The sequence below is a fragment of the Balearica regulorum genome, chromosome Z, assembly GCF_011004875.1.
Source record: "Balearica regulorum gibbericeps isolate bBalReg1 chromosome Z, bBalReg1.pri, whole genome shotgun sequence".
NCBI classification, from domain to species: domain Eukaryota; kingdom Metazoa; phylum Chordata; class Aves; order Gruiformes; family Gruidae; genus Balearica; species Balearica regulorum.
The window spans coordinates 54,776,218-54,800,859 of record NC_046220.1 but is presented as its reverse complement, the minus strand read 5'-3'; the positions used below and the strand labels follow the sequence as shown (position 1 = coordinate 54,800,859).

At 37.0% G+C, this 24,642-nt stretch overlaps 1 protein-coding gene across 23 annotated transcripts in view; it reads right to left on the bottom strand.

Annotated features, from left to right (window-relative positions):
• The window catches only part of PTPRD (protein tyrosine phosphatase receptor type D), a 382,032-nt gene that overhangs the window by 4,073 nt on the left and 353,317 nt on the right, over positions 1 to 24,642 (bottom strand). For all 23 annotated transcript variants that reach the window (XM_075741216.1, XM_075741218.1, XM_075741220.1 and 20 more), the window contains 6 exons: positions 12,379 to 12,664; positions 11,716 to 11,894; positions 10,350 to 10,476; positions 9,243 to 9,368; positions 4,482 to 4,636; positions 244 to 379 (listed from right to left, as the gene is read on the bottom strand). In XM_075741216.1, the coding sequence (XP_075597331.1) occupies positions 244 to 379; positions 4,482 to 4,636; positions 9,243 to 9,368; positions 10,350 to 10,476; positions 11,716 to 11,894; positions 12,379 to 12,664 (1,009 nt within the window). The remainder of the gene's footprint in view (positions 1 to 243; positions 380 to 4,481; positions 4,637 to 9,242; positions 9,369 to 10,349; positions 10,477 to 11,715; positions 11,895 to 12,378; positions 12,665 to 24,642) is intronic.

Below are 24,642 nucleotides of genomic sequence, written 5' to 3'. Positions count from 1 at the left end.
ATTTAGGATCCACTTCTGAAATTAGTTTTTTTTCTTCCCCAGCCTGCAGTATCTACTGCTGTAACAGGAAATAGTCCTTGCAATACCTTTATGGCAGATTTTACACTGTAGTCATATAGTCACTATATGACTTAATATATAAATGTAAGTACATTTTATATAATCTCTGTCTTTGCATTTTTTTGGCTGTGGAAATATCCCTTCTTTTCCATCACCATTGTATATGGATACTGTCTTCCTCACCTCTGTCTGTACCATGGCTGGCCGCTGCGTCCTTAACATTTTGACAGTCTGGAAGATATCTACAACACCTTCATATCTCATTCTTTCTAACACAATGCTCAGGGTTATGAATACTCCAGTCCTTCCAACACCCGCACTGTTGCAATAAAAGAAGAAAAAAGAAAGGAAAAAAGGAATGTTAATTGACAGTTAATGCTGAAAGAATTGGCTGACAAATTATCTGTGGTTACAACACACCATATGTGTACAGATTTCTATATGGAGGAAGGCTCACTAAGCAAAATTCCACAGCAGACTACCACATTGCATTTGGAAGAGTAATTGCTCTCAAGCAAACTTCACGCACTACTAAGTACTTCCTGACTCTCCAGTCTTCATTGCAAAGTGACTTGGTTTGTTCATTCCGATATACAGTAATCAGTGCACGGTGAAGGAAAATGACAACATTTGTTGCCAATGATCTATGATGGAAATGACAAGAGAAAAAGATGGCAAAATGTATTTTACTGCTTGTTTTACTTTAACCCGGTCATGTACATGCCCTGTTTTGCACATCTTCAGTGTTTTAGTTTACATTCTACTTTGAGTTAGAGGTAGTGAATTTTCAATTAATATTGCAATTGTTCATACACACTACAATTCAACTAATGGATATACGAAAATCTTAAGACACAGCTTTTATTCAAGTCTAGCAGTCTGGATCTTTAGCTTTCCAATACTGACATGTGTACACCATGTCTGTCTGCATTAGTCTGAAATGTCTTCTTTGAATCTATGGCTTGTTTTCTCTCTGTTCTGTCTTGGGTTTCTGTTTTTAGCTAAAACTCCCAAGAAGCGATAGAAATTCCTGTAATCAATAGAGTAAGTATTTGTCGGTTATTAAAATTAAACAATGACCTATTCATGAGGATGATTCTTGGACAAAGAAACAGGTGACTTCACAGAAAGAAAGATTTTCCAAGTCTGAACTTGCATGGGTAGAAATTAAGCACCCCATCATGCCAATAGTTTCACAAGGTTTTCTCCAGTCAGATAGACTTGGGAAGCTGGAGATTTACAAGACCTGTTCACCAGACAAGAGAGCAGAAGAACATGGACAGCAGGGGAAGACTGAAGAACGCTGAACATTGATATGGACTATGACAGAGATCTAGTGAATTAACGAGATTAGTGTGGAAATCCACTGTCCAAATTGTATGATGGTATTTTAGTGCTTGGCCTAGATCAGTGCACTTCTAGAGCTATTAAATATATGTGATTGGATTTAGCAATTTTGCAAAACCCATGTGCCTTCGGAGAGCTGAAGTCAAAGGACAATTGAGACAATTTGACAAAGTATCATGTTCTTGGTGCTAGTTTACCTATATGTGATGGCAATGGTCCTGGACATCTAGAGCAACTGGAGTGTAAAGTCTGCTTTCCATGATAAGGTAAATTAGAAAGCTAACTTTTAAGAAGTATGATGAAAAAATCCTGGAAAAATAGCATTGGACTCTCCTTAGACTTTACAGAGCTGACGACAGTGTGATCTATACCAAGTAGCCCACAAAGTGACCAGCAGAATGAAGGCAGATTACCATTTTTCATTCTTCTTGTTCCTGCTCAACCATTGAAATATGATCTTCTCAGTATATGTGAGGATTTCTAGCTTCACATATAATTCAAATCTTTACTACTTTAAAAAAATGCTCAGAATTTTTCTTTCAGCAAAAGGAGGGAATTAGTTTGTTGTCTTCGGCTCTTAAGAAATGAAAAAGTATCTGGAGAAGCTACTTAATGAGGAAGATAGACTAACATGAAAAGATCTCAATGCCTGCAAATCCAAACTAGCCATCAAGTGTAATATTTTGGTAAAGCCTGTAGGAAATGGACTGTGCTGCCCTAAAAGTGGCAAGCATATTTTAACATTATATCAATTCCTACCAGAAGATGCTTAGGATTTCTAAAGAGTGGTGGAAGTCCACACCAGTACTACTACCATTTTAACCATCAGCTGATTTCTTTCAGCGCAAGTCAAAGACCAAACTGAGCTCTACCACGACATTTAACAAAGCAATGTGACATAGGTTTTAAACAAGTCTGAATTTAGTAAATAGTGAAGGCACTACTTCATGATGTAGTATGATTCACCCAACTTTAAACAGTTAGAAACCAAAGTTAGGATGGTTTAATGAGTCATGTGGAAGTACTGATGTTTTTGTAAGAGAGAAGAGTTTGTTCTTAAAAATACATCTTGAAAGCATGCTTTTTAAAGGGTGGTCTTCCTTACTCTCTAGCTAAAAGTTGGAATAACAAGTCTATAAATATCTAAAATTGGTTGAAGTGAAAATTTTGCTTCAAGGTGAACAGTCCTTTGCTCTTTTAACTATTTTTTAAATTGTAACACACTGATCTGTTTGTAAAAATGCCAGAGAAGAACATTTTAAAATTGTGGGTGGCAGGGGTTTACAGTGCAACAGAGAAAGCAAACCTGTGAAAAATGTGTAGAGTGGGAAGAAGAACACAGGGAAGTGGCACTAGGGGAGTTTGTCATTTGAAGAATTTCTCTGCACAAGAGAAATCCTTAAAACTCATCACTGTACAAATGAGAGGCACTATTACAATAATTCCACAAAGACTAGGAAAGTGCAGGTACCCAGGATCTTGTGCTTCCTGAAAGAAACAACTAAACTTAACTCATTTGCTAGGGACGTTTTCTATTCATGTAAGTTGACTAACATTCATAATGATGATTAGCATTACCAATCTTGAAATTGATGTTACAGTGATGATAAAACATTTAAAGATCAAGCCATGATGAATTATACTGGATTTGACTTTGTTTCTACCAAAGTCAATGGTAGAAATCTCCATAATTTCAGCATGAAAGATCACACCCATTTGGAAGGGATGCATAACCTACTGCAAGCAGTATTTCATTGCAGTCACAAGTGGACAAGTTTGCATGGTACAAAGAACTTAGAAGAATACCATCACTTTGCTTTCTTATGTATGTCTGTATAAAGGCATAAATATTGCTTATTACTCCTCTGCTCTCAAAACTCATTAATGTCAGGAAGAATAAGGCTTGTTCTTATCATGGTTGTCCTTCATTTTCCCTTGCCAAATGAATCCTTAACACTGCTGTCCTCCTTAGCAGGCCATAAAAATTTTTAGGCGTACAAAAAAAGTAGGATTCAAGTAGTCCAACACATTTATTTTCTTAGTCTTTCAGATTAAAGGAGCATAAGGAACTCTGTTAAAACACATTGGTATTTTAACAACTTCTGGTTGCTGGCTTTGGAAGGCCAAGAATCTCTCTCCCTCTGTACATTCATATACTCTAGTAAACATGTTCATTTTGTCTTCTGGCTAGTATTGGGGCATTACTTGGCTTGCAGGAAGGACTTGGAACCTGTATCAGTATTTTTCATCTCTGTTATATAAATAATATTTAATCTACCAAAAATAATTTAATGTTGCAAAAAAGAGTATCTAAAATCCTAATGGAATTTATAGAAAGCAATTTATTAAATAAAAGATAAAGATATTATTTTTGGCCATCTGCTATAAACTCTAGAATACTGTAGAGAAAATAAATAAAAAAATACAAGAATATTAAAAAAACCCACCCTGGATTATTCCTACACACCCTGCAAGCTGTTTTCATCTGCATATCAATCGTAAAGGAATTGAGGGAAGGCATCAAATCAAAAAATGCACATTACATTCTGAAGTTAGAACTCACCAGTCCAAACCTCAATGATTTTTTGACAGGCAAAGTTTCTAAACACTACTTTCTACTATTTTTGTTTGTCTCATCTTGATTGCTACTAATGTGCTACTGAGGTGTAACTAGCTTGTTTACAGCTAATAATCCCCACCAATGTAACAGCCTAACTTTTAATTACCAGTGGAAAAAACCCCACAAAATCAGATATAGCAGCCTGTGATAAGGCTCTTCCTACTGCTTTCTGTGTGTAGTATTGACCAGATTGTTTTGCATTAGAGACAGTTTTGAGTGAAGAAAAAATCACATGCTTCTACATATTTCAGAAGAATCTTTTCTGTGCAACTGGGATATCATAGAACAGCTCCTGTTTCAGAAAGCAGTCCTATGTGTTCCTTTTTAGATCTTCTGTTTGATTATATTTTCTGATAGCTCATCTATGAAATTCCATTTACATATACACCTTCACTGCAATCAGCAATCAACTTCAGAAAAAAACAATTCTGCATATGAGGCTTTGTTTACTTACCTGCAATGAACAGAAATTGGTCCATCCTGACCAAACTGCTCTTTTGTTTTATGCACTTGGCCTATGAAGTCAATAAATCCTTCTCCAGACTTTGGCACTCCTTGCTCTGGCCAGTCAGTGAACTGGAACTGCCTCACTGTTCGGGACTGGCCATCCTTTAACAAAAGACACAAATAATGCATCCCAAAAGCATGTTTCAGTAGCTGGAAGTTAGTTAGCCAACAACCAGAAAGACAATCACAGAACAAGGACATTGAGAGGAGGTGGGGAATGGCTAAGATCATGTTTATGAAGACTCTTTCAATCTCAGTACTGGCTGGTGATTTTGGACACATTGGTCCAGAAGTGCAGTTTCATTAACAACATTGCATAGATTCCCTTCTGCACTGGATAGGAGAGTTGCCTGACATTCCATCTGTGTAAAAAGTGTGTCTGTGGCTGAAGACATAATAATCTCACCAGGTTATACAATTGTTTTGGTAAGTTACGCTTTGAATCCTGTGGACTGCAAATTTCTTTTAATACAGAACAGGTAGAATAAGGCCATCCAATCTGACTCTACATTTCCTAGATATGCTCATCTCCTGCATGGCAGGAATATCTTCACTGATAAGACTTGTTTAGTTATTGCCCTCTTTGCAGATGATATCTTCAATATGAGGTGGACATTTGCCTAGATGAAGATGGGTCAAGACATGTCAGTTGTTTAACAAATCATAAACTTCCCTTCAATCATTGTAATTTCATTCATTAACAGCTTGGACTCAGTCAAAATTCTTTCTCTCACAAAACAAGTTGGCTGAAGCTGTTCATTACCTTTGGTTAGGAATACCAACAGGATTGTTTAAAATTGCAGAATACTGCAGCATGGTTATTTCTATAAGGAAGCCACTGGAAGTATTAAACACCAACTTCTGCTGTATGCCTATTTAATGTGTAAATGGTCAGGACGTATAAATAGAAAAAATACAATACAAATGGATGAAGTAAAATTTGTTCTGAATTTTCAAACATTGTTCTTGATGATTTTGACACTGTCAATCTACACAGCTGAAATGTTTAAAAGCATGGGCACATGAGCTGCTGATGTGAACTAGTGCCTCTGGACATGCTGTTTCCTAAGCACCTACCCTGCCATGTCTTCAATATGGTCTTCCACATGAAACTCATGAAAAATTGAAATGATTACAGGAGATCCCTCAAAAAAGCAACAAGTTACACTGAAGGCAAGAACAATTTTCTTTTTTTTCCCCCTCTACCACAATCACTCAGCTATTACAGATCTTTGAAATGAAATAGAAGTGATTTTAAAAATATGCAAAGGAAAACCTAATACTTTGCTTTTATGTTTCTTCTTTTACTGTGGGTTTTTGTCTCCCATGTCTCAGATGAGTAAGGAAAACAGAAAATGAGTGTGTGTGCCACCCACTTCTCCATGAGAGGCCACACTTACACTTCTTTGACTTAGTATCCCTTATATCCCACTAGACCACTGTGACAATTTAGTAGTCCCTTTCTGTGGAATGTTTTTGCCCACTTAAAAAAAAAAAAAAAGAAAATCTGTTTGAAATCATTTACCCAATTTTATTTCTTGTGGGCATCAACACAAAAGAACTAAATATTTCCTACCTAAATGACATTTTGTTAATGCAGACTTCTCTCATAATGGTCTCTCTGATCTCATTTTTCCCCAAGAAGACATAAGGAAATTGCACCCTTCAGACACTCTTAGGCACATGACATTAATTAATGAATTAAGAAGACAAAACAATAGGTTGATTCCCTCCAAAATAACCTCCCATTCCTCTAAGGTAAAGAAAGAAAACCTTTAGTCTGACTCACTTGCAACATGTTGATTAAGGAGATGGAAGCTCTTCAGCAATTTTTGAACCTGACAGGAATTGTGCTAGAATAACATTAACTCCAGGGGTAGAAAAGATAAGAAAGATGCTGCTTTACTTAATTCTAAGTTGTCACTAGAAAGATCACAAATTTCTATGTGCAAAATAGATTTAATGATAAACATTTTTTTTTTTTTAAGTGTATCTAAACCACAGAATCATAGAATCCTAGAATGGTTTGGATTGGAAGGGACCTTAAAGATCATCTAGTTCCAACTCCCCTGCGATGCGCAGGGACACCTTCCACTGGACCAAGTTGCTCAAAGCCCCACCCAACCTGGCCTTGAACACTTCCCGGGAGGGGGCATCAACTGTATTACCATACTTCAGGATTGTAATAACTCAATAATCCAGTGCAAGTCTGTGAAAACTGCTCTGGTTTCATTTTAATGGCAATAACTTCTGTTATTTAATGCTATTATTTAATGAGCACAGAAGTAAAATTAGTTATTCTGATGTTGGACTAGCATTAAAGCATATTGGGAACTGATCTGCAATTTCTTACACAGTTCTACTGACATTATAAACAGCGCTGCTTTCTTTTAATGAGATGCTTGCTAATAGCAGTCCAAATACAAATGCCAAATTTTATTAAAATCTTTACTTTTGAATATTGTGACAGTTTGCAGAGTTGGTTATCAAAATACAAACTTTCAGATCCCTACATGGAGCAGAGGGCTTTTAATGTATTGTCCTATTGACTAGCTGACCGTTTGGATTTCTTCTTGCTCCTCGCAGGGGATATTCAATTGTCTTTTCATGAGGCTGTAGAATTTATAATAGTCTCTTACAGCCATCACTAATAGTTTAGCCTTAAATGAGACTGCCCTAACATATTGACCCCTGGAGTTTACAGAGAAAGTGAGTACAAAGCAGTCAGAAGCAGTAAATTGAAACAGTTACAGAGGTCAATTTCACCTTACAACAATTCACAGCTCAGTTTCAGAAATAAGAGGGAGTTCCACACCAGACACTTGCTGCCGACACCTACAAAGGCAGAGTGCTTCTTTGCTTGTCCCTGGGGAATAATTGGCCAGCTCGGCTCTGCCACAGCATGGATGGTATTCTAACCTTACAGATGGGTTTGGAGATAAGAGGGAGAGAGGCTGGTTACAACCGCCTGCAGCACTTACTCTTTGAATACAACAATTTAGTTAGATGGTCTCAATTACTGGGTGTGACAGCCATAAAAGCCTAACTGCAGGAAAACTATAATGTGCATTCTGGTAAGTAGTCCCCACTGCTTCCAGTAAATTTGGAAGGAGCTATAGTTTCCCAGAATATCTAGAAAATTTAAGATGGTCCTGCGAGCGTGCCAGTGCATTGTTTAACCAAAATTGTACCATCAAGGTATACAAGATTTGAGAAGCAATGATATGTGATGGTAAAATGGTACAACAGGACTGCCAAAGTGCATGTATGCTTGGCACTTTTAAAAAGAGGTGTATTGATATTAGGTCCAATAAAACTATTTCTGGCAAATTCAGTTATTCAACCCTTTCAGATTTTTTACTGGTTTGCTAGCTACAAGTAAACAGACTTTCATAAGTATCCTCGTTCATTATAAACTCTTCAAAGAACTTTTCTGGAAATATATACTGTTGGTAGACACTTCACTTAAACTACACCTGTGGCTTTTTGTCATTGTTGTTATTTTGTGATCTGAGCTTTGTGAACTATGTCATGTAAAATCTCTTCCAGCTGGAGATGGAACAGATTTTTAATACATGACCTATGAACACTATCAGCACAGTTGTAGTGAAATTGGCTTTGACTGTCTATGCTGACAAGTATGGTTAAAGACTGATGTTAGGACCCTGTTCTCCACTTTTGCTAAGCACAAATATGTTACAGGAGCTATGAATCATGTGATCATTACGATATTTCAAAAAGAATGAAAATCAGATCCAGTGTGTCTACAGTTTCTTTTCAGAAACACACCCCTAAGTTTCATTTGCCAAATTAAAATATGCATATGCTGACTTGGTTAGTGACAATACTGTCTAGCTAATTGTTAGTACTACTTAATTTTACTTGAAAATAACATTAAAAGCAGCAGTCTAGCTAACTATGAGAAAGTCTAATATTTTGGGTGCTGACTGGCAACTCTGAGTAATCTCTCATGTTATTCCTGGACAGTACACTCTGCTATTTTGCTTGAACAACTAGTATTCTACAGTGCTTACAGAAATGGAGGCTATCAGTAATTTTTGCTGCCATGCAGACTAAAGTGCTAGAAATCAAAAGTCTGAGACATGCTAAATATTTATTTAAAGTTTATGCACATTTAATCTTATATCAGTGCTCAGCTTTGGCCTCAGGAATTCAGATAAGAAATGCAGTATGAAAATGAGGATGCTAGGGTCACAGCTGCATGTATCTACTCTGCAGATATACAAAGTGCTGAAAATATGCTATGCCAAAAATCAAATTATAATGTGCAAACCTTGTCAAGCTCTTCTTACAAATGCTATTTGCCTGCAGTTTTTGAATCTCAATGCATTAAGCTTCATATTCACTCTGCCTAGAGGGTGGTGCAAAACTTGCCCCAAAAAATGTTCAAGGGAGAAATGAGGAAAAAAGGGAAAATGGTCCTCAAATCATCTAATTTATTTCAGCACAAATAAAAATTCAGAACTTTACAAAGTTGTGCTGCCCACATGTTAGATCTGAATGAAGTCAATTGTTCTTACATAAAGATCCCATAAAAACTTTATCTGCCTTTTGCCTATTGCTTGTAGAAAGAACACCCTTAAGGTTTTTCTAATAATAATAAAAATTAAAAAAAAGAGGAGAAAAGAAAGAAATTGACATTTCCTTTTAAACTTACGTGAAATAGTGTAATGCTATGTGAACTTACCCTTGCATCTGTAACCTTGAATTCCCTCAGAATATACTGTGGCATGTTGTACTCTGCCATTGGATCTACCACAAAATACTGATATCTGGCTGAGCGCTCTGCAGGCCAGTACTGGTGGCATTTTTCCTACAAAGTAACAAAGCAAAATACTGTTACTGGAGCCCACTACCATAAACTGCTATAAACCCTTCTCCACTCAGATAAATGTGACACTCATGGAAAGCGCCGTTAGTGACAGGAACATGAACTGTTTGTCTTGCTGTGAACATGAAGTTCCATACCTAGAATAAAAAATGATCTTCAATATTACATTGCAAAGAGGTTCTCTGTGGTCGCTGTACATCTGAACTCATTTATAATTCTACTCAGTTCTATTATTTATCAGTGACAAGAGCTGTCCCTACCCTAATTTTCAATACAGAATGGAATTTAGATCTTGAGGCCACCTTCAGTTTTCTTTCTTCTTCCCTGTTGAAGCAAGTCCCCCTGGCCTCAGTCAAGACTGTCTCTTTGCCTGAACTAGCCATGTCCTGAATCTTCTCTATTCCCCAAATACATGGCCTGACTCAGATTTCACTTATCACATACCAGTTTTTCCTTGATGCAATCCTGTCCAGATAGTAAACTGCTTCATTCTTTCCATTACAAAAAGCAACACTTGAATGAGTTTAGGACTGTAAATTGAGTGCTGAAACATTAAAGCTCAGCGCTATGACCATACAGAAAATATTCAGATCTCAAAAATATCACACTTGCTTTTAACATTGTTAAAACCAGACACTGCAAAAGAGAAGTTTCCAAATAAGAAATCCTCATTGTTCAACAGACAGCAATGCTCTCTCTGCATACTTTGGAATATCAACATGCAAACTCAGTTGCTGAATCTTAGTGTGTCCCACAACAAAATGCCATGTCTAGCCTGTTTATTGCAACACATCTACAGACTGGAAGACCTTACACCTGGTGATCAATAATGCCACTGACATTTCAAAAGTAGAAGGACCCTAAATCCTTACCTTTATCTTTAGAAATTCCCATAATGAAATATTTTAATAAAAAACCATTATAACAAACATTTTAGTAAAGGAATATTACAGCCCTACTTACTCTGCCCATTTCTCGTAGCTTAGTGAGCATGACCACAATTGTAGAATTATGCTCCCAGAGCATTCTCCAGAAGTCTTCGGTTGTTTCTGCTAAAGGACCCTGTGTAGCTATGTAAGCTTTTTGTTGTCTATATTGAAAATGAAGTAAATTAAGAAAAATATTTTAATAAAAAAATCAAATTGATACATGTTATTGTTTATATGTAAATACTATCTAGAGAAAAAATTTATATACTATTAATAATAAGCACATTGAAACCTTTTATGATTGTTTAATCAAACTATGTCTTTCTATTTTTAGAACTTTGTAAGGGAAATTACTCTGTTAATATTATGATGTATGTCTTTACCATTATTATTCAAATTTTAATGCAACTCTAATCGCTCAATTTTGTGTGCTGTAAAAAGCACTTAAGAAACACTTAGTTGTGCTGGTTCATTTTGTAGAAATAACTGTCTAACAATCTATTAAGTTTAGGAATTATAGCATCAAGCAGTTTCTTTATTAACTCCTTTTCAACAGTCTGATGCCTCCAGCAAAAGTAAGGCAGGAAGAAATTTCAGGGATGGAGTGCACTGCATTTCCAGGCCTGAAAACACTACTAGTGGAAGCTACCACCAAGCTGTTAAAAGCTTCTGGATCAGGAGCTTTATAAGATGATGACGAGTTCATGTTGTTCTTGCTTCTTACAGTCAACAGAAACACCTTTGTGGATGACGGTGGAGATGAAAGGTGTTTCCAATTATGAGCAGGGGCTCAGAAACTGATCTTTGTGGGTTCAGATACTCAGGTACACCTAAACTGCCTTAGGGAAACTGTACAGCTTCTCCTTCCTGCCTTTTTCTACCAGCTGCTTAGTCAGCTGAGGGCATATTGCTCCCTGTTGTCATGAAGATGCTAGTGGGCTACACAACTGTTTATGTATAAAATGCTTTTGGCAGCTATGTCTAGTTTTAATGAGTTCCAACATCATAAGTTATCACCTTGACATAGGGAGTGTATCTCCTCTATATTATTTCTATGTATCTGTTTAAGCAGATTGTTGTGAAGGAATAGAGGTTCCAAATTATGAATGTGCAGTAACTTTCAGCATGTAAAACATACTGGGAGTTCTCAATGGTTTAAAGGTAGGTAAAAATATATAACTTTCAAGACTCTATGTCATTTACAGAATTTTCCTCTATTGCATGGGTAAAAATCTAACCCTTTTATTAATATTTAAAAAAACACCCAATCAAACATGGCATGCACAGATAATAAACACTACTGAAGTTCAATACTAAATTTTGTTATTTTCAGTATAATTACATACATAATTTTGTAAACTTTTAAAGCAGTCCACATGAGAACAAATCAACATTAGTACCTGTATCCATCAATGAAACTGGCATTAATATAATCAGAGCCTTCTACTCCTCGGATTGGCTGCAAGCATACCCTTGTAGACTCGTATGGCATAATATTGACAAGGCGATTTTTGAATTTATTACACGGAAGGTTGGCACTGATGAATCTTGAAGTGTGAGCCTTAGAGCTAGCAAGACGCTTTTGAAAATAAATAAAAAGAATTGAGGTCAGATATAACAAAACCAAATGACATTATCAGATTTTACGATTTCAGCTCATTATACATTAACAGATAATTTCAATTTCAGATGCTTACTTTTCCATATTTTATTGCATTACTCAAATATTTGTAAAGCTTCCCTTAACACCTTATAAAAGTTTTATGTCTGCTCCGTTAATGCGTATGGACAAATTTGAGCATTAAACCATTACACAAACACACATTTCAAGCTATTGAAACAATAAGGTACAGCAGGGTTAAAACACCTTCACTGAACGCTTCTTGTCTGGACACCACTTGAAGATAGAATGGTAAATTTTACAAAGGACCATCTTCCTAATTTAAAATTTTAGTCTGCCAATGTCTTAACATTTGATTACTGGAAACCACTGGTGGAGGACAGAGCCGCATTAAGTGTTACAGCATTTGATTTTGGTTCCCCACAAAATAAAATCCCAGTACCTTAAATTCCAGTTCCATTCCTGTGACATTCTCGCCTGTTTCAATCTGTGTCAGCTTCTGGATATAAGCATACAGGTTTCTGGCTGGCACTTCGGTATTTCCACATGTCACTGCTTCCAGCAGTGCATCGTGGATAAAGATGTATTGGTCCTCAGTTTGAACCATGTAATTCCTCTGTGCTCTCATTAGAGTTACGTGGCCATAAATATCTACAGTCTTTTCATGCTTTATTCTCTCCAACATGGCATCTATCACAATGAAACAGCCAGTCCTGCCAACTCCAGCACTGAAAGAAATGAACACAGGAGGGAAAACATGAGGGACTATTTCATGCATTGTGCTTACTTGTATGGCATTCAAGTTTTAAAGTTTCGTAACATTGATTTGAACAGCATATTTTTCTGAATATGAACATCAGCTTTTATGAAAGAGGTCAGTGCCCTGAAATAAACAAACTCCTTTAACACCCATTACAAGCAATTGAGAACGTGGAATGCTTTTATATGAGATCTTTGCATCTTGCAGTTTCAGGCTTGACTATAATAGAAACAAAACACATTGCAACATGTTCTAGAAATATATGTTCTTAAAAACGGAAATTACTGGAGATGATGAATCCTTTAAGAATTCAAGCTTTATTCGTAGCATGATTCCTAACTCATTAAACATGCTACTATTGCTATTCTGTTTACAAGGCAAACTTATTAGCAAACAATGTTACAGAAAAATGAGTCTTATACATTTCTATTGTGCTTTGGAAGTAAACTTTCTATCCTTTCCCCAACTCTGTCAATGCAGCTCCTATCAAAATTGTTCTGTACTCTGCTTTTTCACTTAGGCAATGCTGCTATTCTTTGCAATGCAGAGTCATGCCTAGGTAGCTGTGCCAGCTGCAGGCTGGGGAGTTACCCAGTTGGTAACTAACTCAAATGTCTGTCTTGCAGCTCTAGGAAAATGTAAGAAAGATCTAGAATGGCCAGAAACTGGACCAGGATGACCAGTAGTCACATTATTTCAAAGGACAGATTATAAAAGGAGTAAAATATGCTTAAAGACAAAGCTTGAAATCATAGTAATGAATTACTGTCCAGAGTGGTGGAGTAATATTTATCAGTCAGAGGCAAAGTTAGTGCCTCCTCACAGGCTCTGAGTTAAGTCAGTTGCTGGTCTTAGGCAGCAGCTGAAGTGAAGTTGCATCAATCCTGTTGAGGCCAAAGAAACTACTACTTAGCTCTCTGCACAGTAACAGATTCTGCAGGAACAACTCTGAGCTAGAAAAAAATCCACAACATGGACTTGTACAAGGCATTTGACACTGTCCTGCATGACATCCTTGTCTCTAAATTGGAGAGATATGGATTTGATGGATCGACCACTCGGTGGATAAGGAATTGGCTGGATGGTCACACTCAAGGAGTTGTGGTCAACGGCTCAATGTCCAAGTGGAGAACAGTGACAAGTGGTGCTCCTCAGGGGTTGGTACTGGGACCGGTGCTGTTTAACATCTTTGTTGGCAACATGGACAGTGGGATTGAGTGCACCCTCAGCAAATTTGCCGACAACAGCAAGCTGTGTGGTGTGGTCGACATCCTGCAGGGAAAGGATGCCATCCAGAGGGACCTTGACAGGCTGGCAAGTTGGCCCTTTGTGAACCACATGAAGTTCAAGAAGACCAAGTGCAAGGTCCTGCACGTGGGTCGGCCCAATCCCAAGCACAACTACAGGCTCGGGCAGGGAATGGATTGAAAGCAGCCCTGAGGAGAAGGACTTGGGGGTATTGATTGATGAGAAGCTCAACAAGGACTTGGGGGTATTGACTGATGAGAAGCTCAACATGAGCCGGCAGTGTGCGCTTGCAGCCCACAAAGCCAACCGTGTCCTGGGCTGCATCAAAAGAAGTGTGACCAGCAGGTCAAGGGAGGTGATCCTGCCCCTCTACTCTGCTCTTGTGAGACTCCACCTGCAGTACTGCGTCCAGCTCTGGGGGCCCCAGTACAGGAGAGACATGGAGCTGTTAGAGTGAGTCCAGAGGAGGGCCATGAAGCTGATCAGAGGGATGGAGCACCTCTCCTGTGTGGACAGGTTGAGAGAGTTGGGATTGTTCAGCCTGGAGAAAAGGCGGCTCCTGGGAGATCTAATTGCGGCTTACCAGTACTTGAAGGAGCCTACAGGAAAGCTGGTGAGGGACTGTTTATGAGGGAGTGTAGTGACAGGACAAGGGGTAATGGGTTTAAGCTGAAGGAGGGTCAATTTAGATTAGATGTTAGAAAGAAATTCTTTACTGTGAGGGTGGTGAGGCACTGGAACAGGTTGCCCAGAGAGGTTGTGGATGCCCCTTCCCTGGAAGTGTTCAAGGCCAGGTTGGATGAGGCTTTGGGCAATGTGGTCTAGTGGAGGGTGTCCCTGCCCATGGCAGCAGGGGTGGAACCAGATGATCTTTAAGGTCCCTTCCAACCCAAATCATTTTATGATTCTATGATTCTAAGTCGCTTTCCCCTCTTTGGTGGGACTTGAGGGTAGAAGAAGACATGGATCAGCTACTGTGAGCCTGGCACAGGAATAAACCTTGGTCATGAAATATTCAGTTGGACCCAAGAGAATTACTGTCTCCGTAATAGACCTACTTAACAGCAGTGTATTTTAGTGATATTGGTTGTCAAAAGGTTCCAGACTTTCAAGGATTTTCAGTCATTCCCTCCCTGCCTTGTCTGTTGTCTGTTACATGCATGGGCTACCTTTAATAACTCCTGAAGACAATGTTACACAATCAGCAGAGGAAAAAGAGCCTTAGAATTCTCACCTTGAGGAGATTACTATTAGCCATACATGCTCCTTTATTACACATTTTGTATAAATGAACAGGAATGATGTAGAAGGAATATGAAAAAGACTACAGAATACACAAGACCAGGAAATATACTGAAGGTCTGAATATGCAACTTGTGTGCAGTATTTCCTAAAATCTCTACAGGAATTATTGTATGGCGATGTTTGGATACCAACTGTACTGCATCAAATCTTCAGATGGACGACTATCTTTTTGCAGCCATGTATACGACTGAACTTTATGAAGTTTAATTTCAACTATTTGCATACATGTAGCTATATAAAGCACAAGCGTAAAATGGAATGTTTTTTATATATCATTTTTATATCCAGGGTCATGTCATGTCTGTGACAATGAATGATAGTTTCTGGCCTTCTAAATGCTTAACTGTTTTCATTGAGTGACAAGAAATGCCCTACATAGTATAGTAAGCAACAGTTTATAAACCCTGCAGACATTGACATTATTCGAAGCTAAGGATATTTAAGAACATCACAAACTGCCATTTTTTGAAAAGAGATAGAAATACATAAACATAATTACAACCCAGCTTCTAGAGGACAATTATATAAAACCCAAGATCTTCTCACAGTTCCTGTATTTAAATGAGATACTAAATATTGTAAGTCCATCCTGAAATCGAGAACTAAGGGTAAACTATTTCTTGTATGACGCTTGAAGAATCTTTGCCAGTTACCAGCAAACTGCATTTACTTACAACCAAATCAGAGAGAACTACAGAGCAGAAAGATGATTTAGTCTCACATGAGGTAAGTTTTGTTTCTAAGATTCCACATTTACATATTGTTAACCATGTATTCTTGCCACCAGTTACTCTTCCCAGAAGCAGATTCCCTTCAAACAACTGAGGGTTTCTGCTAACAGAAATCACAACTTTCGTAGACGCCACTGTGACAAGAATTAATCAATATTCTGAGCTTCAGAAAACTTACCAATCAATGACATTGATCAATGGGAGTTGTAGAGAAAGAGAATATACAGACAAATGAAATGATGGCTATCCTAGCTAAATGGGAGTTCATTTACCTTGTATAATAAAAGCTCTGCATTCCAGGAAACCTTAGTGAACTTAACATTGGTAATAGTCATGATGAAAAACTCAAGAAATTGTCTCACTATTGGGTTACTTGGGGTTTTTTTGGGTTGGGTTTTTTTTTGGCTTTTTTTTTGTTTTGTTTGTTTGATTGCAAAGAAATCACCAGAAGTAGCATACAGTGGTATGTCAGATTGGTTTATACAAAGTTTTAAACCATTCCTGAAATGAAAGCTCTTTGCATTCAGTTTTTATCAGCCTAACAATTGCTGGCCAAGTGAGAAATAAGAAGGTTTGGCAGTGCAGATGTTCTCAGTAGTTCAGAATATGGTTCTTTTTCCTATCATGTATTAATGAATTAATGTTCCAGCTCCATGTTTATAACTGGATATGCCATTTTTCAGATCAAACATTAGAAGGTTCACTGGTACCTACAGACCACAACTGCAGAACTCCAACCCAGTTAAAAGCTTGCACTTTTCTTCCCTTCACGTCTTCTATTATCATTTATATATGTATTCTTCCCATGAGCAAACTCAGAGAGGAATAGTTATTAGCATCCTGTACCACAGAAGATATTTGCTAGTTTACAGGTTTATGCAGAGGTTCTGAAGATCGTGACACCAGACCCAAACACATTACTATGCACCAATGTTTTCACGATAAGGATAGAGGGGTTGACACACTACATTTATTGAGGCATTTGGCTCTGCTACGCTCCAGACACATGCCTCTCTGGATCATTTTATCCAGCAGGAGACTTTGCTACCTTAAGGTGTTCAGGACATTCCAACTCTGCGAATTATAAATGAGCCATGTGTCTACCCTTTTCAGTTTCCAGGTAAAAAATGGAAACAATGCTATGAATATTTCAACTTCCTCCCTCCTTGCCCCCACATATCTTCAAACTCCAATAGTTTCCTATACAAGAGTAAGAAATCTTTATCCTGTTTCTCCTTCTCTTCTGCTATCATACACACTTCTTAATATGGTACCATACTAACTGCCATGCAGTTAGAATCCTCACTAATATGCCACTGGAACATCAAAAAACTTTCCTATCTACTTTCTGCTAACAATGATAATTCAGCTAATGAGAATAATTTCACAAATTAATTTTACACTTGTTATTGATTTTCTTGTCCTTTTGGTTTGCAGCTTTTGGTGTTACTTAGAATTGGTGTCAAACTTAGAATTAAAAAAAAAAAAAAAAATATTCTATCATTTCAACCAGTGAGAGATACCGTTATGTTTACAAGCTGAAAACCTAAGCAATCTATTAAATAGGCATGCCTACTAGGGAACTGTTATTGCTTCAAATATTATCATTTATCCTATTATAACATTTGTTTTCAATTTCTAAAAACATGACTGACTCAGTCCCATGAGCTGAAACATGCTTAATGTCCTGTGATGCAATACAGCTATAATTCACAAAAAGAAAAATTAAGAGGCATTAGGGGGCAATTCCACATTAAAATCACTGCATGGATGTGTTAAAGGTTGGATTTTGTGATTAATTTGTAGCTATTTAAATGATGACCCTTTACTGATACTTCAGTGATTTGGCAAAAGAAGGCAGTGTAATTGCCAGTATTCACAGATCATTTAATTGCAAGCAAAGACAGTAAAATATAGACCAAAAATCATTTAGGACATTTTTGACTCATATCAGGGGAAAATTTTATTGAATATTACAGTTTCAGATGGAATGAAGCTTGCATTTATGAACTGTAAGTACATAAAATTGCTTGTGATATGGGAAACATATAAAAATGCCTGGATTTTACTGAAGAACTTCATATGATTAATTAGATTCCAATTCCACAGAAATTCTGTAGTAGTTCTGACAAGGGCTATATTCAGCTTATTTTCTCCTTTTCCTGTCAGGAAATTAGAAAACAGTTGAAAATCACCCCTCTGTCCAGGAAGCAGCAAAAAAGCCCCTTATGAAACCACTGAAGATCCTTTTGAGAGGATACATCTGACTGAAATAGCATAAAGACCTTGTGTAAATTTAAATTTCATTTTAGAAGAGATACCGGACTGCTTCAAGAATTCTAGTACTGGCTTATGAGACCTTTGAGAATTGATCTGCAAGTGCACAATGACTTTCTTCTCTTCTCATTGTGGTTATGGTCGGATACTAGCAATCAAGTACAGTATACGACACATTTTCAGGTGTAATGCTTCACCAAACAAAAGATTTTAGCCACTGTGTTTTCTTCATCTCTGTGCTCTGCATGGAGGCAACCATATTTGTCACTGAAGTCGTATAAAACTTCTTGAAATGAATGAGGGAAGAAAAAAATCAGAAAACAGGAGTTGATTTCACTACAAGTAGATAAAGCTCAGTCTAGAGCTCCCCAGAGTTTTCATAGATAGCTGGCAAAAGCATAGGAGGCTCACAAATCAAAAGCAAGCCTTAGATCTTTCTTCTTTTACTGAGCTTTATGAAGATTCCGTTCAGTCTGCATGTTCTCAGAATTCTACCGTTACCACAAATTCTTCAAATATAACTGCCCCAGATTTAAGCCAATTTTCTTGCAATGTGTGATTGTAGAAGTGTAATAATGTTCAAGAAGTAAATCCGTTCTTCATCTGATCCTAAGTTCAGCTCTGGAGAGATCCAGCACAAGAGGCTGTCTTACCAAATTGTATTATGAATACAAACAAACTCTCAAATATTAAAACGTACAGAATCAAATCTCCAAGAAACTTCTCTAACAAATCCCATGTACAGGGAATAATTGTTTATTAAAATAATTTTAAAAGCTGAGTTTTACATGCAGGATAAAAATGTAGCATTAGTAATGTTCAGCAAAACAAAAACATTTTAAGAAACACTTCTAACCAAGGACATTCCACTACAGCAGTTCAAATCCTCTCACCAGACTTTAAATCCAGGTCTGTCATGAGCCAGAACTTTACAGAAATGCAGAAGGACTCTAAAGTAATGGAGGAATGTAGTTGTGGAAGTGCATAATGTAAAGAGCGACTCCACTGACTGATAGTTCACAGATATTAGAAATAATCTACATGTTAGCAGTGGAGGAAGATGCACCATGTTGCACTACGAAAGTAAAAGACATATAAGTAATTAATTAATAAGTAATGGAGTGAAGCAATGCCCTTGCATTTGCCTCGATGACAAGTAGTGTGGCCGTTTTCAAGAAAGGTAGAGAAATCATAAGGTTGAAGAAACATATCAAAGTGGATGACAATATATGAAGGGGAGGTTAATCAAACTTGATAACTCAGCTTGGAGCAGAGAAGACTCAAGAGAAAGTGAGATATGACAGAAATGCATAAAACCATGTGTTACGTGGAGGAAGTGAAAAGGAAGTAACTGGTTTTTTTGGTTGTAACACAAGAAGTAGGATCATGAAATAGAATGATGAGACGGAGAATTTTAAACAAACAGGAAATGGATATTCATGTAGTACATAATTAAATTGTGAAACCCATCATTGCAGAATGCCATGGATGCCAAAAAGAAATCCACGAGGCAAAAGAACCATTAAGGATTATTAACCAACAAGTTACAAACACAACTTCTCCTAGAGAAACCCTTTTATTAGATTTTGCTCTAATTTGGATAGGCATTCTAAGAAAATAACATCCTAGACATGTCCTGGGAGAGAAGCTTAAACTCACTAAATTTGGTCTCATGGTCCCACATACTTAAAGAAAGCACAAGCATTCCACTCCACCCTCCATTTGCTAATCAGATCATCTAGACCTCTTCCTTTCAATCAACACTTCTGCCTTTGGGTACCTGACACTTTTAGTAACTATGCCATTGAAAAGGGACAGCACTATTTCTGATTCTTGCCTTTTCTTCCTTAAAAGGGACAGAATATCACAGAGTACTTCTGCCTGCTTCTTCCCTGAAACCATGAATTGTTGCTGAAAAAAAGATCTCTCATTGTTCTGCTTGTGAGATGGAATATAGCAGAAATTACACAACACGGCAACTGAAAAGTTCGTTGACCCTATTTCATACCACTTCTTTTTCTTATCTCAGTTTCTCTTCAGAGTTGATTGTTGATTTTATATAGTAAAACATGCCATAATCTTACTTTTTATAGAGGATTTTTATATATACACCTTACTGTAAATCACTGTATCATCTGATTTCAATTACTCAGATATATAAAGGAAATGAAATAAACTGTATTTTTCTGTACTGTTTTATCTACGCACAAGGATTAACTGTGATTTTTTATTTCAAAATTAATCCAGTTCTCAGATACTCTACCTCTTATTTTCCTACTTCTCTAAATACAATCTTATATACTCAGTGTACTGCATCCTGTATTTAACATCAAAGAATAACTATCCTAAATATATCTTCTCTGTGAGATTCGTTGAGTTTCAGTGTATATTTTACATTCTTTATACTGTACAATGCATTCACAAAGCATTCTTGTCATTATGCTTTCCACTAAAGAAAGAAAGATCTAAAATTTACTAAAATAGAGTTTAGTGAAGTCGAGTTTAGAAAAAGAGAGTGTTTTGGGGTTAATTTTAAAAACACATCTTACTGTGACTCGTTACCTTTAACTTAAGACAGACCTATGTATGAACAGCTGTAGTAAATTCAGAAAATGATACTTCTGGGTAATTTATGGGAGGAAGTACACTGCGATCCTATCATCAATAAATAAAAGTGAAGATTACAGCACAGCAAAGAAGTCAATGAGCAGAAATTATGCTGCTTGTTGCTAAGAACTACTCCTTGCTTTCTTTGCATTTCAACCTGTTTTGTGTTCTCATGGTGGAACGATTTGAGGAGCTGTTTTGTACTTTTGCATATTTCTGCGTTTTGATTGCATTTTCATGTGGAACATGTAGAAGAGCTATTACCCTATCTGTGTGGGAAATGGAAAGGTGAACGGATGCTATCTGAAAATGAATTAAAGAAGGTGGGAAGAAATCTGTTCTGCAGTACTGGATAACAGGATAACCTTGAAAGTATTTGCTGAACACTAAGGTGCTTTCTAGTTTCGGAGTCCTTCTGGACTCCTCCCTGATTCCAGGCGTTTGCATACCTATCATGGTGAACCACCGTTTAATTTTCTTAACACTAGCTGCCCTCAGGATCCCTGTTTTTCAAGTCAGAACACTACTGCTTGCCATTTGTTATACTTTGGTTTTAGACTGACAGAACAATGATGAGGTCCCATGTTGTCATCTAACACAGTATTTCATCTGGTAAGTACAAAGCGAAAAAGAAAACAGCACTAGGTCTTCTCAGTCCGCATTTTTTTTTTTTCCCAAACACAGTTCAAATCCCTAAATAATCTGGGCTCTACTTGTCTACAAATCCTTTTTTTTTTTTTCTTCCTAATTTGAAAACTTGGAAATAAACAGAAATTAGTCCTCAAGCTTGAAGCTGATGGAGCTTTAGTAGCTAACTTACTGTTTTGGATCTCCACCTCAAGATTACTCTTCCTTTTCAATGGAGAACTGATATATCTAGAGGATACATTGAGAGGATGACATCTTAGATTTGGTTTAAACTGAAATGGTTAAAATACGGTAATAATGCAGTGAGATGTTACACAGCAGAAAATAGAGAAGAAAAAACTATGAGGCTTCTCTGATGAGCTCATACTAAGGCTCTTGCTAGGCCTCTGTTTACTAAGACCAATTGGTAAAAAGAATAAACACCCTTTTGAGTATCTCACAATGCTCCACCAACAGCTGAAGAGCTTGGTTACTGGTACTACTTCTGATGTTTCCTTTCTTTAACCTCAGCAGTCTTTATACCTGCAGGAAGTCTCTATAACATAGTAGAAAATCAGGTTGTGAGAGGTTAATAACACTGAGCATTTCACATTCCTTAATCACAGTTTGTCATTTAGAGGTTGGACACTAATCTCTCTTTTTTGCAGGATTTTCAGCTTCATGAGCATATACTGTGGACAAGTTATAATGAAAATCAGGAGGGTTTTCATTTAGAAGTTTCAAAGTAGCTGTAAGATGAGCTTAGATAGTACTATGATAATTTTAAAACAATTAAAAACTATTTTTAAAATTCAGGTGACAAAAAAACCCAAACAAACCAACAAACCAGGCACCACAATGCAGGATTCACTTGGAACAGCAGTCATGGACAAAATCTGATAATAAGTGATGAGACCCTGAAGTAAGTCTATAAAAGTATGAAAAATGAAGAAAGATTAATATTCAGGGCAGAATACTGATTGGAAAGCCTCCACAAAAAGATAACAGGACTATTTTTAAAGCTGCATTTTACTTCTAGAGACACAGGGAGATGATTTAAAGAGGCTTTCATGCTGATTACTTTAGATAAAAATACAGCCTGTTCGAAGTTAGCCAACATGCCGGGTAGCCAAGTTGATGCAATGTGTTCCAGTATACTATGTGTCCATGGATATTCCGGAATATACTGTAGGTACAGCTGGGAAATCTCAGAGATACCCCTTTCCAGAATTGAGCTATTGGGTTATAAAAATATTTTCACATTTCCTGCAGATGGCTGGATTCTTTTCTTCACTCATAATTTTAATTCAGAATTCATTACGGACAGCTGCTGGCTCTGATAGAACCTAATTGCTCTTTTACTAGACTCAGCTGCAAGCAGTCAGATTTCCTTTTCCTTTGTAGAGTATATTATATATAAACATGGGCGGGGAGAAAAATAACCAATTAACTAAATACATATGGATAAAATGACTCACTAAGAGTGCTGATCAAATAATGTATCAAACTACAGCTTAGGTCAAAGGAAATTACAGGCCTTGTAGGACATGATAATATATATATGGAAATAATTATCAGCAGCAACATATTTGTAATTTGAGATAACACATGGGAAAGGCATTGCTTCTGTTAAAAAAAATCTTACAGAAAATTATTACAATTTAATAAGGGGTAGGTTATTTCACTAGTGAAAAATCATCAGTCTCCAGGAGACCTGCTCAACCGAAACCATTTGTTGGCCGAATACAAGTTAGGCCTCAGTATCTCCACTAGGCAACTTAGGAAGAAAACAGGGAATAATTCTGGAATTATTTTTACTGCCTCACCTCTTACTGGAAAAAAAAAAAAAAAAAAAAGAAAAAAAGACTGAGGAATAGTTACTAAGGCTACAGAAAAAGGGTACGGCACAAATGAAGGAGCAGGGAAGACCAGCAAAAAGACAAGGGATGTGAGGACTCCCATGCCATCTCTCTCCATATGACAAGTACTGAAGCAGGTTAGGATAATTTGCTGTTCTACTTTGCTACAGTGGATGAACTCAAAGGAAAGCTGTAGATGTGTAAAACAGAAAACAGCATTAGAGAATGTTCTTTTTTCTCCCTTAACCCAAAGACATTTAGTGAAATGAAGAGATACATGTTTAAAATAACAGTAAATAGGTATCCCCTAACATGATGTGAGAAACCACTTGTCAGAGAAAAATACTTAGAAAAGGAAAAAAAAAATCAAAGATAAGACTTTGGTTTTGTTCTTTAAAATGTGTGTACAATTATGAATATGAACAATAGAGTATCCAGCAGTTTCTCTAGGTAGCTGAAGGAATAATGAGGGAAAAGAGTAAAAATCCTCATGAAGTAGGGCTAAACTAAGTACTAACTCCTCCTGCCAGGGAGGAAACTTTACTGATATTTGTTGACATTGGAGTTTTATACTTTTCCCCTGAAAGTTCTGACATTTGCCATTGTCAGAGACAGGATACTGGCCTAGACAGACCATTGATCCTATCTAGTAATAGCATTCACTATGTTCCTTTACAGATTTCTGACTTCTACCAGAAACAAAATCTTGCCTTATGCAGTCATAGCAGCTTTTTAGGATTTCAAAAGATAATCCAGTCCTGAGTCACAGCAGTGGGGGTATAATCTCCTGAACCACAGGCTAAGTGCCAACTAAAGATGGCTTTATACACAGAGGACTGTTTTAATCAAAAAGACCACAAGTAGGTATTTTCCATTATTTGAACCTGCACGAAGAAATACTGCTATTATTTGTTATTTGTATGCTTTTGAGTTTTAATAATAGTTCCAGTGATACTTACTGAGGTTTATGTTTATAAACAACTGAAGCACGTACTGTACATACAGCAGCTTCAGTTCAAGTTTTAGGAAAGGCTGGTTTGCTGTGCAGAACTGCTTTCTACCTTAAGAAAAAAATTGAAAGTGTGTCAGCATCAGTTTGCTGGTGTTTGAAATCTCATGGAGAATTTCTAGATAATGTAGCATAGTATTTTCCTATTCAAACTAAAAATATCAAGATACCGTAGCCAATCTTTAAGGACCTTGCACACTGTCACATTAACTACTGTATGTTAATCCGTGTCATGGTCAGGCTTGCAGGTTTTCACATGTGAGCAGTTAAATTTAAGGAAACA